This window comes from Genypterus blacodes, unplaced genomic scaffold (assembly GCF_046128005.1).
Source record: "Genypterus blacodes isolate CSIRO-AG114 ecotype Tasmania unplaced genomic scaffold, CSIRO-AGI_Gbla_v1 ptg000157l_1, whole genome shotgun sequence".
NCBI classification, from domain to species: Eukaryota; Metazoa; Chordata; class Actinopteri; order Ophidiiformes; family Ophidiidae; genus Genypterus; species Genypterus blacodes.
The window spans coordinates 7298-25000 of record NW_027466958.1 but is presented as its reverse complement, the minus strand read 5'-3'; the positions used below and the strand labels follow the sequence as shown (position 1 = coordinate 25000).

The following is a 17703-nucleotide window of genomic DNA, read 5'->3' as shown; positions in this document are numbered from 1 at the left end:
TGTGTGTGTGTGCGTGTGCGTGTGTTTAGCTTCTGTCCTTCTACGCGCTGCAGACGAGAAGGAAACCCCTGTGCTTGAGTGGAAAAATAAAAAGATTACAAACTTATTCCCATGATACAAAAGTCCAAACATCCTTCTGTGTGTGTGTGTGTGTGTGTGTGTGTGTGTGTGTGTCCTCTTATTAAAGCAGGAGAAATAGAAGTCAAAGGGCAGCGTGAATATAAATAAGAAATTATAACAGGAGCAGAAACGTAAAAAGCGCAGAATCAGGGATTATGTTAAATCACTGATTTAATAATCCCTCAATCAGGGGAAGCAAATCACACACAGCAGTCAGAGCGACCTCGTCGTCTTATGGAACACAACGTTTGACACAACGAACAGAAATGTAATTCATGAGATTACAGATGAGCCTGGACGTCATTTCACACAATGTTTGTTTCCATTTATTGCTCTAACAGGCAGGAGGGCCGAGGCGTGGCTCTGATTCCACCTCACTTTAATTCTCTTTCACACGGACATGCTGGAATATTAGTGGTTCTGAGGGAGGGAGTGTGGATGAATCCCATAACGCTCCTTTCCCGAGGAAGCAGGAGTTGTAAACGGGAATTCTGAGTCTTCCTGTACGCTCCACAATATCAGGGACGGGAATGCAAACGGGGATAACAGCACACGCTTTCACTCACAGATCTCTACTCAGGGTGAGGGCGCAGAGATGAAGGCCCCGCCCACTTTCAGGCCTCAGCATCTGCTTTGATCAGAGATCTGCACGTATGTTATTCTGTATTCTGACCACATTACATGGTACAGGCTGATTTGATGACATCTTCCTCTCCCTGCTACGTCGGGATCAACAAAGTATCTTATCTAATCCCGCCTCTTCTGTCTTCTCATCTATTCTCACTCCAGGTTGTTAATTCCTCGTCTTCCTCGCTGCTTGTTGAGTGGCGTAACGCGCTGTAATTCATATCATCCCAACGTTCCGCACGACTCTATTAAACACGTTGTAGCCGGGGTAATTATTGGCTCGGTGATGTTCGGCTCCATCTCATTTGCTCTGTTTTTATTTATATCCTGGGCTTTTTTCTTTGCTGTAGCTTATTTGCCGCTGCAATGACTCACTTTCCCCACGGGGATCATTAAAGTTTCATCTCCTCAGGAAATCATTTAATGCACAATGAAACAGAGGATCCAACTTTTAACTCTTCCAAGGCCGACGGGGAAAACAGCTGATTGCATAATTTAGAGGCTTTGCAGTATAAACGGGAGGTTAAACTTCACATCTACTGAGGGTTTGGGTTTGATGTAGAGAGAGGGATGGAGCCGCGGGGCAGCGGAGGGAAGGGAGGGGGACTGAGAGCAGAACAAGAGAGGTCCGCTGGAATGAAATCCATCCATCTATACATCTATCCATCTCTCTATCAATCCTAAGCAAAGCAGCCCAGATGTCTCCTTCACCTCCTCCTCCAGCTCCTCCTGGGGGATTCCCTGACATTCCCAGTCCAGATGGGATCTAAACCATCAGGATGTAAAGGAGCAGCAGGTTTGACTTTGAGCTCTGTCCTGATGTCCAAACCTCTGACACCATAACGGATGAAGCTCCTTCACACTGCTGCTAACAGTGATGTCATTCTGTTGGTCATTGGGGTTAATGCCTCTAAGTGTAGATCAAGCATTAAAGTGAGAATCCACACAAACAGCTAAGAGATGAAGGCCGTGTAGTAAAATGCTGCAACATGTTCATGACATCAAAAGTGAGAAATACATTTGCTCTACAAACACAGTCTGTCTTTGAAGTCAGAGACGGTCTTTACCATGAAGTGAGGCGAGAGGCCCCCTGCTGAGACGCCCCAAATAACTACACACAGTACAATGGCACCCCCCCCCCCACGCATTGGCCCAGGGCCTCCAAGTCCCCAAGTCCGCCCCTGTTTGAAGTGCAGGCGCATAAAGAAGTGGTCCACTTTTTCCATTTGAGCAGATAAGGAGTAAAGATGTTGGATGTGCATGAAGTATTTATCTGAGCACTAAGACTGAATCAGACTGAATCAGACTGAATCAGAGTCACGGCTGAACGTTGAGACGCGACCTCATCACTTAAGTGGATATCTGAAGGTGAATACACTGAAAGTTAGCTTCTCTCAAGAGCGCAGCTAAGGCTGAAAAGGGAAAGCACTCATGAGGTCGACCCTACGCCGTCTGTGTGTGTGTGTGTGTGTGTGTGTGTATTCACAGTAATCCCACACAGCATTCATCACATATCCATAATGAAGAGAGACTGAGGAGATGTTGCTCGTTCAAAAGAGAGAAGTTCAAAACAAGGTCATCCATATTCTTCTCATGTGTAACAGAGCCCTGCCTGCTTCATTTGCTCCATCAGCTGCTTCTTCTTCTTCTTCTTCTTCTTCACTGTTTTCTAGTCCAAATGTAGCGAGCAGGGAACATACATAATGCATACAGAGATGCACTCTATGCTAATGCACATACGTGACATCACCGCAGCAGGGATCCAGCCGGCAGCGGGTTTGGATTCAAATTGATGTGCTTTTCTTCATAATAGTGAATATATGCACATTAAAATAGAATTAACCACACACACACACACACACACACACACACACACACACACACACACACACACACACACACACACACACACACACACACTCCATTAACAGGTCAGCGTGTTCATTATTTATCATTGTTTATATCTTTGATAGAGTGCCGCTGGAGATAACACGGCTAAAAGTGCTGACCGATAGATATTTAGCCTTCATAGACACACAAACACACACACAGACACACACACAACCCCACGCAGAGCTTATTGAGCTGTACATACAGACAGGGGGTGTGCTGTTTGTGTGTGTGTGTGTGTGTTTCCCTTATTTATCATTGTTTGACACACTGCCACTGGAAATAATAGGACTAAAGTGCTGACTGATTCAGATTTAGATGTGGCGCATGCAGCCAGACGCTACTTTGCTACTTGCACACACACACAGACAACACCCTGGGCTCCGGCCGTTAAGACGGAGAACAATCAGTCTGTTTGCTCCCTGCAGGAGGAGCCCAGGTGACTTAGAGTGGAGGTTCAGGTCTGTGTTTTTTAAAAAACTGGAGATGCAGCTCGCAGCTCGTCCTGGATCACAGGGCTGTGATCCACAGGGCTGTGATCCAGGACGAGCTGGAGCCCTTAGATGATCAGGAGCTGCTCTGATGGTGACGCCTGGAGTGTGTAGGAAGCAACGGGGAACTACAGAAACATCTCATCTGTTGAATGGCCTTGTTTCATGGCTTCAATGTTTCAGGATGCAGTGACGCACACACACACACACACACACACATACACACACACACACACACACACACACACACACACACACACAGTATCATCATATACAGTGTTTCCTGTTGGTCAAGTAGGAAGTCTGTTCGTCCCTCTGTTGTAACCTCATAGCCACCGTGTGTGTGTGTGTGTGTTCACCGACCATTGAAGCGATTAACATCAGGTGTGTCAGCACTCTAAGTCTGATGGATATGTCACATTAACCCCCCTCCGCTCTGTGTGTACGTGTGTGTGTGTGTGTGTGTGTGTGTGTGTGTGAGACATGAGGACAGGAGTATTTCACGCTGGACTCTTCCATTACCTGAGGTCAGCACTGTTACAGACAAAGGGAGAAAAATTGTGTGTGTGTGTGTGTGTGTGTGTGTGATCAACTCCACAATGTGCAGGTGTGAACAGCCGTAATGACAGTGTCTGGTCTAGACCTGCAGCTGATTACAGCAGGTTTGGGAGCTCATAGTGCCTTCAGCAGCATATTTCACCCTCCGTCTCACACACACACACACACACACACACACACACACACACACACACACACACACAGCAGTGCATGAGAACACACAGGGATACGCTGACCCTCACAAACGCCACATTATTGAGAAATCCTTCTAAATTGATTATTGCAGATGCATCACAAACCTCAGTTTAATCTCTTTCTCTCTCTCTCTCTCTCTCTCTCTCTCTCTCTCTCTCTCTCTCTCTCTGTATGTGGCTAAATGATCATATGTTACAGGCAGAGGAGAACGTGATGAGGTAGAGGATCAATCACGACCACAGCTTTTGTTGCACTTCAGGGCCAAGGAGGCTTAACTGGAGGTATTTTTTTATGAGCAACCTTTAAAATGTGCAACTCTGACTCTGGCTGATCAGGCAGGATTATATTAGACTGAGGGGAAATAACACAAAAACGCACATCTGACCTCTCACAGCCAGCGTGCACCAGGAGCTTTAAGGGGATGATTAGGCTCATATCTGATGACCTCACAGTCTCCAGGTCCAGAACACAAACATGGCGACTCCAGACTCCAGTCTCCCAGCTCGCTCTCTCCATCAGCACGTCGCGCTCTCACTTCACACTTCACCAGGCAGTGAAACAGACACCTCCCCTGGTCCCCGGGGACCCCAGAGGCAGAGGACAGGGAGGATGATGGCACTCTCTATTTCAACCACACACACACACACACACACACACACACACACACTCAGACGTCTTCTTCCATGCATCACTCAACATCCTCACTACTTTATAGGCTATTTTCTCCCCCTACCCCAACACACACACACACACACACACACACACACTCCCGTCTCATCGGCGAGGAAACGCCCTCGCTAACTGAGACGTATGTTTGTATTTATGAGCTGATTGTTGCTCAGGATATCGCAAAAACAAAACATCGGTCCAAACCAAAAACACTCAATTCCCAATCGCCCTAACAAGACAAAAACAATCCGTCAAGATACACAGAGACAGGCGGGAAAGTGACAGGGCCTGCAGCTAAATAGGACAAACACACACACACACACACATAGAGACACACACGTGCGCTACAGACAGTGATGAACACATCTATTTGCTGCATGTGAGGTCAGAAAGCACTCAGGGATAAACAAGCCAGAAAGAAAAAGCTCTCACACGCTACAGACATGTTTGACGCCGGCCTCACGCTCATCATGTCTCCATCCACACACACACACACACACACCTGGCGCCATCAAACACAAAGTAGAGGAGCTGCACGCTTCGCCTCGCTCGTTTGCCGAGTCACGACGAATGACAGCCGTTCACTGACCGAAATGACTTTTGTCTGCGTAAAAAGAAAGCATGATGTCATAAACTTCCTGTTGCTGTGAAGTGAGAGCCATCATATGTTTGATTCCCCTCAGACTCCTGCTTTATCCCCTCTGCTTGTATTTACCTTAATGGAGCCATAACCCCTCTGCTTCTTATTAATGTGGCTCACTTTTATTGATTTTCCCCTCCGGTTGTTGTCTTGTTGTGTTGTTGTGTTGTTGTCTTGACGCCAATCTGAACACAACGTGTTTTATTTGACGTCTCCGCTGATTGGCGGTCGATCAGGACGGTGGAGTAAAGAGCGCGGCTCACGTACGGGCGGTTAAAGTTTAACCGCCGTCGCTTGTGTTTGAGAACAGCGAAGGAAACTAGGCTCCAACAACGTTTTGATTGTTGTTGTTGTTCTGGGTCCATTCATCAGTTTGATGTGGGCGGAGACTAAACGTGCAGGAAAGTTTGACACTAGGATTTTTCATCAAATCACATCTGGAGCAGAAAGGATCGTCAACGGAGGAGAAGCGGAACACAAACCAGGTTAGGACGCCACAACATGGTGCTAGGATGGTTATACACACACACTCTCATTTGTAACACACACACACCACAGTCAAGTCCAGACCAGGAATTAGGCAGGCTGATTTGTGACTGACAAGTGAAATTGAATTTCTCTGCAGTGAAAGCCCAAAGGATACACACACACACACACACACACACACACACACACACACACACACACACACACACACACACACACACACACACACACACACACACACACACACGCCCATTAGTATGAATAAGTACTGGCTTCTCTCTCTCTCTCTCTCTCTCTCTCTCTCTGTGTCTCTCTCTCTCTCTCGGTCTCCCTCTCTTTCTGTCTCTCTCGCTGTCTCGCTGTCTCACTCACTCACTCACTCTCTCTCTCTCATATTCTCTCTCTCTCTCTCTCTCACTCTTTCTCTCTCATATTCTCTCTCTCTCTCACTCTCACTCTTTCTCTCTCGTATTCTCTCTCTCTCTCTCTCTCTCTCTCTCTCTCTCTCTCACACACACATCACTTTGACGCTGCTCCTGTACTTTTGTAAACCTGAAACTGTGTTAAAAATACAAATTACAACTCAAAATGTATCTTGGCCTCGTTAACTACAGCGTATTGTTATTATTTAGGATCATGACCAATGAACCCAGGGTGTCGGCTCCTTCCTCACCTTCTCTCTCTCTCTGACACATCTTCATCTTCTTCTTTAACCACAAAACCTTCTTTAACCACCTCATACATCTAAACAGTACACCATAAACACAGTATATCAGTTAAACAGTCGTACCTACAGTCCCAAACGCAGTAAAAGCATTAAATGATTGCGTCCTCAGAGCTGCACGAGTGCGTTAGTGCATTATGCTGCTTGCTGATGTTTATGCAGTCGTGGCGGCGCTTTGGGGAGACTCATTAGTTGTGTATGGAGGTAGAATCCTCAGTGGACAAACAGCTCAGTCATCACGCCTGTGATCTCTCCCCCACATCTCCATATAGGAAAGTGCTATTTTATATTTTATGTTGTTTATTCATTCCAGCGTGGCTTTGAAATGCTAATAGTGTTGGCATGTGGCATTTCTTAACAAGTCTCCAGCCAGGTGTGTGTGCAGGGGGTGTAGGCGGGCGGCGAGTGTGTGTGGGTGGCGAGTGTGTGTGGGCGGCGAGTGTGTGTGGGCGGCGAGTGTGTGCACGCTCTTTTTACGGTCATGGTGAGTTTGCATGTAGTAAGTAAAAGAAAAAGGTTTAATTTTGGTTCCTGTGTTTGCTTAGAGGCGATGTAAAGTGTGTGTGTGTGTGTCACGCTCGACGATGCGATGTCGGCTTTGCTCATAAACAGATTTCTAACGCCTGGCCTGGGCTTCTTTGTGGCACACACACTCTATCAATCTACATTCTCTTTGTTCAGCTTCCTCCATTGAATCCCGTCCACTGTGATGAGCCATACTGGATGGTTGTTGGTAAAAAATCCCTATTCTGTTCAGTCAATAAAGGAATCACAGTTTGTTTTGAGGGAAAGTCTGGTGAACTGGTCCGGCTAATGTGGAGACCAGTCAGAATGAAAGGAACTCCATTATTGTACAAATATGTCCAAACATGTCTGAGCGGAGGTTTGCTCTTCTTCTGACCTGTGTGTTCTTTAAACTCTCTCACTTACACAGAGTTCATGTTGGGTCACATCCATTTTAACTTCAGAAGTGAACTTAACCAACACGGTTTGCTTGGAGGAACAAATCACAAACACACAACGTAGCGAGAAAGCTTAGAAACCCAAACTAACACTTTGAAGTCTGACCAAGAAAAGAACTCCGACTGAAGCGGCGTCTCCACAGCTCGAGTCCTCTGGTTTCTCCTCACACAAACACACTGCCGGGGGTTTTGAAGAGGCCCTGAGCTGGAGGACGGTGAGGATAATGGCTCCCAACAGCCCAACATCAAACTCCAGCCGCCATCAGCTCATCATCCTCTCACTTACACTCCACTGGGCAGTGAAGCAAACACCTCTGCCCGGTCCCAGAGGAGCCCAGAGGCAGAGGGGCTGATGAGACAACACACACACACACACACACACACACACACACACACACACACACACACACACACACACACACACACACACACACACACACACACACACACACACACACACACACACACAAACTACTTTACACCACCACATGTCTGCACCTCCATGACATCCAGGCTCTGTTGGTGTTGTCCTCTTTCAATCTCCTGACATCAGACACAGTAAAGTCTCTCTCTCTCTCCGTCTCCCTCTCTACCACTCACTCTCTCACTCTCTCTCACCATAAGACACAGGGAGTTGTTAGGTTAACCCCTCTTTTCTCCAACACTTTCATTTTTACTTTCTTCAATGAAGTTCTCCCTCACATTGATCCACTTCTTCACTCCCATACCACAGCACTACGTGTCCACTGAGTGACAACAGACAGATTTAAGCACTCTCTCTCTTTAAAGCAAGGTGGATGTTGGCCTAACGCTAGCTCCAAATTATCCCAAAATTCAAATCTATCTTTAAGACGTCGTGTTCATGTTTGTTATTGTTTCGGAGCAGATTCATCACAATCTGATCTCCAACTCAAACAAACATCTTCTCTACCTTCTTCTGCTCTCTCTCTCTCCCTCTCAAACAAACATCTTCTCTACCTTCTTCTGCTCTCTCTCTCTCCCTCTCAAACAAACATCTTCTCTACCTTCTTCTGCTCTCTCTCTCTCCCTCTCAAACAAACATCTTCTCTACCTTCTTCTGCTCTCTCTCTCCCTCTCACTCACTCACTTTCCTTGTTTTTATCCCCCCTCCCTCCCTGGATAACACTTCCTGTCTGTTTTCCACACAGCGGCTCCGTATATAAACCAGAGATCTTAAATTCTTTTATGCTCGGTTTCTGCTCGCTGCCTTCTCTTCCCTCAGGCGGTTTTCCCGGCCTCTCTCATATTCTCACATCGTTTACTGAAACATAAGGCGTGACGGAGGGGAAGGCTCTACCGCCGGTTTGGCAGGGGTCACATCCCGCCTCATTTGCATATATACTATCACAGTATTGTTGGGCGGGCCTGCAGGCTGTGTGGGGATATTGGATGCAGGGCGCTGTAACCCGCAGCTGACCTGAGTGAAAACAGAGGGACGGATCCACAGATGCTGGGTGTCGATGACTGTTTCTGTGCTGGATTAAAAAAGTGAATTATTCTAAAAACTCAGGAGGAGAAATGTATTTATCTCAAACTGTGTTTCTGATGTCAAACCCTGACAGATCTGCCTCGTCTTCATGTTTCCCTCAGGGCGACTCGGGAGAAAAAGGGTTTGGGAAATGTGTTTTTCTATTATTGTGTTGAGCAAATGTTAAGTAACTTTTAATCTACTTTTCCAATTAAACAACAAAAGGATAGAAGAGTCCGGATCCCAGTCCAGGGAAGTTTACTCAACTGGGTCAGGCTTTAAACAAATGAACTCAACCATCGCCGCTCATTTTAAAGCAAAATTCATGAATAAAATGGCATCCTGACACTCAGACACACACACACACACACACGCTCTGGCCTCTTACCGGGGTGAAGTTCATGACCTTTAGGATCCAGATGGTGAGGGCCAGGTTGACGATCATGGTGACGAGCAGCAGGAGGATGAAGAAGTACAGGCAGCGCTTCCTCCAGCCGTAGATTCCCACCGCCGGGTAAACCTGGGCGCCGCACACCGACGGGGCTCGCTGGTGGAGCGGGTTAGGCTGAGCCGCGAGGATGTACTGCTCCTGGGTCATCTGGAAGACACGCAGACACAAGCATTAGTGGAGGAGAAGAAGAAGGAGAAGAAGAAGGAGAAGAAGGAGAATTGATTTCCAAAACACTGCACCAACACTTTATCACTTATTACTTCTGGAATCAAGAGTCATTAATAGCTCTCACTCACTCTCTGTCTCTCTACCTCGCTTTCTCTCTCCCACACATTCTCTCTCTCTTTCTCTCTCTCTCTCTCTCTCTCTCTCTCACACTCTATTTTTTTCCGTTCAGTCAGGGCAGAGTAAGATAAGACAGAGAACTTTGGGACTTCTGCTCTCTGTGCACAGAAGAATGAGAACTGCATTAAACGGCCGATAACGAGGGACGAGAACAGAAGAAAGAGAGAGAGAGAGAGAGATCGAGAGAGAGAGAGAGATCGAGAGAGAGAGAGAGATCGAGAGAGAGAGAGAGAGGAGGCGTACGCCGGCGAACAAGAGAACAGAAGTGGGAGGAAATCAAGATAAAAAATAGATAGAGGTGAAGAGAGAGAGGGGAGAGAGAGAGAGAGAGAGAGAGAGAGAGAGAGAGAGAGCAGATAAGACAGCGGGTGGACAGACTCCATTAGTTGTAGTGCAGCCGGAGGAGTCAGATATGGACACTGTCTGCAATCTCTGTTCATCTCTCTCTCTCTCCCCCTCTCTCTCTCTCATTCTCTAATTCACTCTTCCCCTCTAACTCACTTTTGCACCTCTCTCTCTTTATCTCTCTCTCTCTCTCTCTCAAACACATTAGGTCTTTATTTGCTGAGGCTGCACGGCCTAAACTCCTCAGCCATTGTTGACTTTTTCTCTCCCCTCCTTCCTTCCTGTAAGGCTTCCTTCCCATCCGCTGGCCTCATGCGGTGCCGCCGCCGCCGAGCTTTGATGGGAAACTAAAATGCTGAGTCGTGCCTGACTGGCATTTCTGTCTATAAAACAATACGGACACACAGCCAGTTTGTCTCACGGTCAAACTCATTTTCACACTCACGCTGCAGGGGTCTGATCGAGCCGTGTCACACACACACACACACACACACACACACACACACACACACACACACACACACACACACACACACACACACACACACACATCCAACATAAACTCTACACTTTAACTCCACTGCTTTGGTCAAACATACAGGAGCAAAAACTGAGAAAATAACTGTAAAACATTACAGAATAAAGTCTAAATATTTTGAGAAAAAAGTCACAGAAAAACATCAAAATTGTCAAATTGTTTCAGGAATCTTCTTCCATACTAAGATGTACTTTGCGTGTACATGAAGGGTTAAATACTACATCCACTAGGGGGCAGATCAGAGTCCACTGAGACTCTGTTTCACTTTGACCCAATGTAAAACTAACATCATCTTGCCCCCTGTGGCTCATGCAGGTATTGCACTTTACGGACCCAGATTGCTGGCATAAAGGGTTAAACGTGTTTGTGTTTACGTCCCAGCAGGAAACAGAAGCTGTGATGTGAGCAAAGACAAGAGAGGAGCACCATCATCATCATCATCTCTCTGCAGCCGAGGCTCCTGGGACCAGATTCCACTTAAAGTCGGTGATTTCATCCATTTCATCAGAGCCGGCCTCTGAGCCTGCAACAACACCCTGTGGCACACACACACTCTGTAATCCAGCTGTGTGTTCCTTCACACTCCCACAGCCATTTTCAACCCGAGCTAACACACATCCTGGGTGACTGGACTGTGATCACAGGGAGCAGAAACACCTCAAATCCAGGGAGGGCGGGGGCGAGAATGCATCCAGGGTTCAACCAACCGGAGCGCCCTCAGACGGGAAGAGATGAAGCTTCAGGTGAGCCACAGATCTTCAATCTACGGCACAGAGGAGACACATCGCCTGGGAGATTTAAAGGGGCAATCCGCCTATTTTACTCATGCATATCAGCTGTAACGGCACTTGGGTGTGTTGAATGTCTGACTTCTTCATTTGCTGGTCCTGGCCACGCCCCCCCACCCTCTCCTCCGCTCTCACACACTCATCACAGCCATCAATCCCACTCAGCACCTTGACAAAATCTGGTTTCCCCTCCCCCACAGTTCCCCTTAGTTTGTATATCATTTCTTCATTCACCTCCCCCTCCTCCTCCTCCTCCTCCCTTTGTGTCGTTGCCCAGCCACCCCCTTCCTCTCCAGCTCCACATTCCCTCTCCTTCCTCTTCCCGCTCTCCTTCCTCCTGTCATTTCTCTTCTTTTCCGCTCCCTTGTTTTCTAATCCATTTTGTTCTCCCTCCCTCCCTCCCCTCCCTGTCCTCCGCTCACCTCTCCCTCCCTCCCTCCCTCCCTCCCTCCATCTTCCAAAGCATTTCTGAGATTGAACCGACACCGGCGCCATCAATCAATCCCACGGTGCACCGCAGCCCGGAGGCCCCCGCTCAGCGTGACCTAACTTTATTAACGTCATAACGTCTTGACAGCCATAAAAACAACTGTCGTCACGCCGCCCCGATAGAGCCCCGTCGCCATGGTTACTGTAATTGCATAACAACTACGGCCGTACGTTGCGACGATCCCGGCAAAAACCGCAAACTTTGAACGGGCTGAGCCCGATTGTGTTATGATGAACAAGAGAGCGTGAACTTTGACCTCCATGACCACAGAGCCATGTTAGAGGAGAGCGTGTTCTCCATTCAAGAACATTCCTGCATCCATAACAATTCAGTTCAGAGGACATTTGTCAAATTATTGCACCTTTAAGGACTCTGTATAGAAATATGTTATTAGTTTATTATAGCAATTTATGTTTCACCACATTATTGGTTAACATATTGATCCAGACACTTGGTGACCTGAATACCTGATACACACAAACACACACACAGACAATAACACCGCCTCAACAGCGGCTGTATTGGCTCTTTTCAGAGGAAGAAGAAGGGAAGGAGAACCCAGAGAGAGCCAAAGAAGCGACGCAGAGAAGAAGAAGCAGAAGAAGAAGAAGAAGAAGAAAGGCTGGAAAACGTGACCGGGCGATCAGACATCAGACGAGACATCAGAAGGAGCTGAAAGTAAAAGGTTTCTGCTTGAATAGCAGCTAATAAGAGGAAACGGAGGAGTCGGGCGACGTTATTAATGATAAATGCTCCCAATAATGTCCTCTTTCATCTTTTTCAGCTGCTCCATTTCACTTAAGGAGTCCCACGCAAAAAAAAGCCTTTTACCGCCAACAGGCAATTATAAATTTGCCCTGATATGCAAATGAGCCGTGGAAGTTTCATGGGTGCAGGAGAGATCGCGGCGACAGTTTGTGTGTGTGTGTGTGTGTGTGTGGGACTCTGTGTGTGTGTGTGTGTGTGTGTGTTTGTGTGTGCGTGTGCGTGTGTGTGTGTAAGGGGAATCCACGGGGTGAGGAAACGCACCCGGGGGTGTCTTACTCCCACCGTAACCTCAACATTTACATCCATTTATGCTGATTTCAATGGCGTCTACAGGGTTTACACAACATTTGGAGCTCATTACATCACCGCCATTACATCACTGAGTCCAATGTTAACCTATACGGGATATGATTTTGCTTAGGTGACGCACAGTGAACAGACGCACACGTGTTCCGTCTGGTGAGGCCCCGACACGCCAGGCAGCCCGATGGGAGGACGGATACGGAGGGGTGTGATGAGGGGGCGTGGCCTGATGGGGGAGGTGAGGGATGGAAGAATCAGACGGCTTTGAGGTTGAGCTGTAATCCATATGGAAAGTAGCATTAGTATGTGTCTGGGCGCAGCGCTGGGGGCGATCTGGTGAATCTGCCAGGACGCATCACACGCAGCCCGCCTCCCCTCTCATCTGCTTACACTCAATCAATACCGCCGCTTCCCTATCGCCTCCACGCCACACGGCCTTGACATTTCTCCTCTCTTTCTCTTTCCGCTGGCTTCTTTCATTTGAACTCCTCAGCCGGCGGAGGAGCGTTTTCTTTAAGGGTAAACCTGACATTTTCAGATTTAAAAGGTGACGGAGGCCAAGTTTTGCATCCATATTGAATACTGTGTGTTATTTTTGGTTGATCTGACCTTTTCCATGCAAAATAAAGCAAGCAGGCAGAGCTCGACACACAGAGCCGCAGATAAGACAGACAGACAGTAACGTTTACCTCCTCGCTCGCTCCCTCATAAGCTCTGTTAACAAATCAATATTTGTCTTTTCAAAAGGTCACAACTGTAGATAATCACATCCACATGCAAAGACACACACACACACACACACACACACACACACACCAGCAGAGAGTCCACCCATTGATTCTGTCGTTCCCATATGGAGATTTATCTGGATTAACCTGCCGGTTCAAAAGATTTTCCTGCAGATTATTCCAGAATGATCACAGTCATGTAAAGCTTCATGCAAACGCTCACGACTGCTTTGCGATGGTGTCTCTGAAACAGGCGGTGGACTCATGGATGGCAGTGCGACTCCTGCATGAGACCCCATGGTGCTTCAGGTGTGTGTGGCAGGTTGGTGATTCAGCCCAACGTCAACACGCTTCTGTTCCCTGACACAACATCCAGATGTGTAATTCCAGGCGTGGTGAAAGTGATCTGATGGGTGGAGTGACAGATTACACCTCGCAAGAACTAATCAATAAGCTAACCATACTGCTGCTTTCTGAGTAATGGCTGCTCAGCGACTCAGGTCTATTAATATAAACTTGATGAAAGAGTTTTTGTCAAAACAGTGCCAGTTAATAAATCACATTTCTGAGAAGTCCCTCACTGTCACATCTCGCTCATTTCTGTGTGAACGTCACTCTGTTGTTATTCATCATTCCTGATCATTCATCTTCTCCCATCCATGTGCTCAGTTGTTGATTGCTTATCAATCAATCATTACTGCCGTCTGATGGCTTCTGTTCCCAGAATATGACAGAAAACTGCTGCAGTAAAAACACAAATGATGATTTAAAAATGATTTAAATATTCCATCTTTTCTCCTTTGAAGTGGAGGAACATCTGAGTGTTCCTGAGTTTCCTCTTTCTTCCTGCACGTTACCTGTCCATAGGTGGCTCTCTTTGTCTGTTCAAGCATAGCTACAGTAACTCATATAGCCACATACATTCTGTCACATTCGTTGTCATTTATCATTTTATTCTTGCTTCAATATGAAATTATCTTCATGATTTCCACCACAGATTCATGCAGATTTTGCTAGATTACCACTTTAAGTCCCAATCTGTGATCTTCAAATTTATCCGCCTGCTTGCTTTCGATAATCAGGATCACGAGCTGATGAATTTGAATAATTTAATATCATTTAAATAAGTGAATTATCATTTTAAAACACTTTGTGGGCAAATCTGCCTTAAACACGTCGATGTGTCAGTAAATGTGTGTGAACTGTTTATGCAGCACATAGAGACGCCTGGTGTGTGTGTATACATGTGTGACCGACTGAACAACTAAGGCCCACCATGTGTGTTTGTGTGTGTGTGTTGAAAGTATAATAAAACACTGAGCCAGCCGTGGTGGCGCCGTGTGTATTGGCTGTAGGTTGTTGGTTTGGACAGTCAGCCATCCCTCTCTGTCACTGTGGGCACTCAGGTGTTCAGCCAGTGGATGGAAAACACACACACACACACACACACACACACACACACACACACTACAAGGTGTGTAAATCCACACAAACAACCAAATATACATATGCGGGGGCAAACAGAAACACACTGCAGCTACATGCCCCAGCAAACACACGGGAACACTGGCAAACATCAGCAATGCACACACGCGCAAACCCACACACAAAGGCATGCACACAATCACACAAACACGGTTCTGTGCAGCGAGGCGTTTGCTGTTCCAACAGATTTATGAGTTTCTGCTGCAGGCTGAGGGTAAAAAAACAAGGGGAAACTAAGAGAACGAGGGGGGGGGGGGGGGGGGGGGGGGGATAAGGATAGAGGGATAACATAGAGGTGAAGAGGAAAAAGAGTGCAGGTAAGTTGTAACAGTCAAGAGGTGACAGGAGAGTGTGAGCAGGATCTGAGAGTCGCTCCTTCACCCAGGAGGCTCAGGCTGCACATGGAGAACTTTACTGAAATCATCACAAAAAAACACCATGATATCTGTTTAACGTGTAAATATGTATTCATTTTATTATTAATTAGTGTCTGAGTCTTAAAATCTGACCTTTCCTAGTGTAATACTTAATGTGACCACTAGAGAGGCCAAAGCTGCGTCATACAGGCTCCTCCTCATCATCACTGGGCCTCATCATCGCCGGGTGTTTGTGTTTGGTGCTAAAGTGGCTGCTTTCTAGTACCAGGGCTATTTATAGACGCTCTGAAGAAGAAAGTTATTCTCATTTGTCTCTGTCTGGATTTAACTGCGTCCAGTGGCGTCTTCCTGTCCTTTTCTTCCTCCCTTGAGTCTAATTAGCAGATGATTGAGAGGGAGGGGGGAATAAGAGGATAAAGGCAGATATAGCAGCAAATGTCACTAAGCAGTGAGGTAAAGCAAAGGGAGAGTGGATGTAGAGAGAGCGAGAGAGCGAGAGAGAGAGGGAGTGTGTGTGTTTGCTGTTGTTTGATTGGCAGGTTCAATTAGTGCTGCCCCCCGCTGGACGTCAGCTCGGTCAGCCGTGTAGTTTCCCCACTGCGGATTGGCTGTCAGCTCGTGGCGTTATCCAATGGCGTGACGTGGGGAGCCTCGGCGGGGAGTCGCTGGATAAACGGAGCGCTGAAATGGCTTGAAATTGGATGGAACTCGACAGTTGGAAAGACGCCATCTTAAGTCATTTTCAAGGCTCCGAGTTTAAAAGGGTGGAAACCTAAAGGCTCGCCCGGGCGAGAGCAGAGCTTTGGGATGTCATTAGGGGCCAGGCTGTAGAAGTGGAGGTGAGACAGAAAAGCCTGGACAACAAAACCTGCCTGAGCTGGGAAATCTGAATCTAGAAAGCTTCTTATGTGTAAAAGTGCAAAACAAAGATACTACATAATGTGACTTCACCTACAGGAGATGCTGACATAGATATGATCTCAGAGTTTAGAGGGTTTGACTTTCATCACCTTTCTCTCCTGCTCGCGGTAAATAAAGACACCTTCCCTTTCAAACTAGCTCATACTTTCCCCAAGGCTGAACAAGCCAAAGGACCATTTTGGGGCCCAACCCAGCAACAAATTGGTGAATTTCTTCTGTAAAAACCAGGAAAAATTCCTTATCTTATGGAAAATACTTCTGATTTTGGTGCGTCTTCTTGCTGCATCACTTCGTAGTACTCTGTAGTACTCGTGCAAAAATATGTCCATGCAGAAACGGCTTCAGTTGAGCCGGTTGGACCTTCAGCACCATGGACAGCGACTCCATGTGCTGCACTGCGGCGTTTACAGAACAGCCAGGCGCTCTCCATGGTGCTGAAACCACTGATCTCATCCTGTAAGCAGAGGAAACGGCACTTCTGCTCCGATCCAGGGGCCATCTTCATATCTTATCATCTAATGGGAGCTCCTCCTAAATGGCACTAAAAGTTCTGAAAAGGGTTTCAGCCTCCCAGGAGCGAAGCACAAAGCTGCTGAGAGCCACGTTTACTCAGGGAAACAGAGGAGAACTCCTGAGTGGGGAGAAACGGAGTGCTCGACCCTGCTGACACGGATAACGGCACTTTTCACCAATGATGCAAACTGATTCAGAGTTTGGTCACCGGGGAGCCGGGCGGAGTTTCCTCAAAACACGGGAGGCGAATTCAGCATTAAGGGGGAAAAAGGCGAAAGCAAATTGAGCCTAATCAAACTCCAGGCACACAAACTGGCCCCCTGCTGAGGCCCCGGCACGCTTGGTCCCTTGGTAACAACAAGTTTACTGAATGTGATGGCTTAGGAGACTGAAATACTATGAGAATATCTTCATGTGGTGATCAAATACTGTATTAATTAAACTATTAAGGACACTTCAAACCCATCACTCTTAGGAGTTTCTCTGTAATTACGTAGTTTGGAGGAACTCTGAATAACAAAACCCTGCTGTGTTTACATCCTGGTTAGTTATGGACTTAACCACTGCCGCAGTAACTCAGTGCGTACATTACACCGACCACGCAGACACACAATGACAGCATAATGTGTACACACGCTGAGTGACTGTTTACGTGTTATCGTGTCTAATGTTGTTTTCTTCTTCTTTGTGTGGCACAGCGCCCCCCTGCTGAGTCAGGATCGGCCACATCGGCCTAAATTCATCGTCCTTCATCACAAGTTTGAAACAAAGAGAGCATCCACTGTGTGTTTATGCCAATA

The 17703-nt window shown here is 47.0% G+C and overlaps 1 protein-coding gene across 1 annotated transcript in view; it reads right to left on the bottom strand.

Annotated features, from left to right (window-relative positions):
• LOC143013589 (zeta-sarcoglycan-like) overlaps positions 1–9449 on the bottom strand; it is a 99280-nt gene extending 89831 nt beyond the window's left edge. Inside the window, exon 1 of the mRNA XM_076167264.1 lies at positions 9240–9449. Within this exon, the coding sequence (XP_076023379.1) occupies positions 9240–9449 (210 nt within the window). The remainder of the gene's footprint in view (positions 1–9239) is intronic.
• Positions 9450–17703: the final 8254 nt, after the last annotated feature.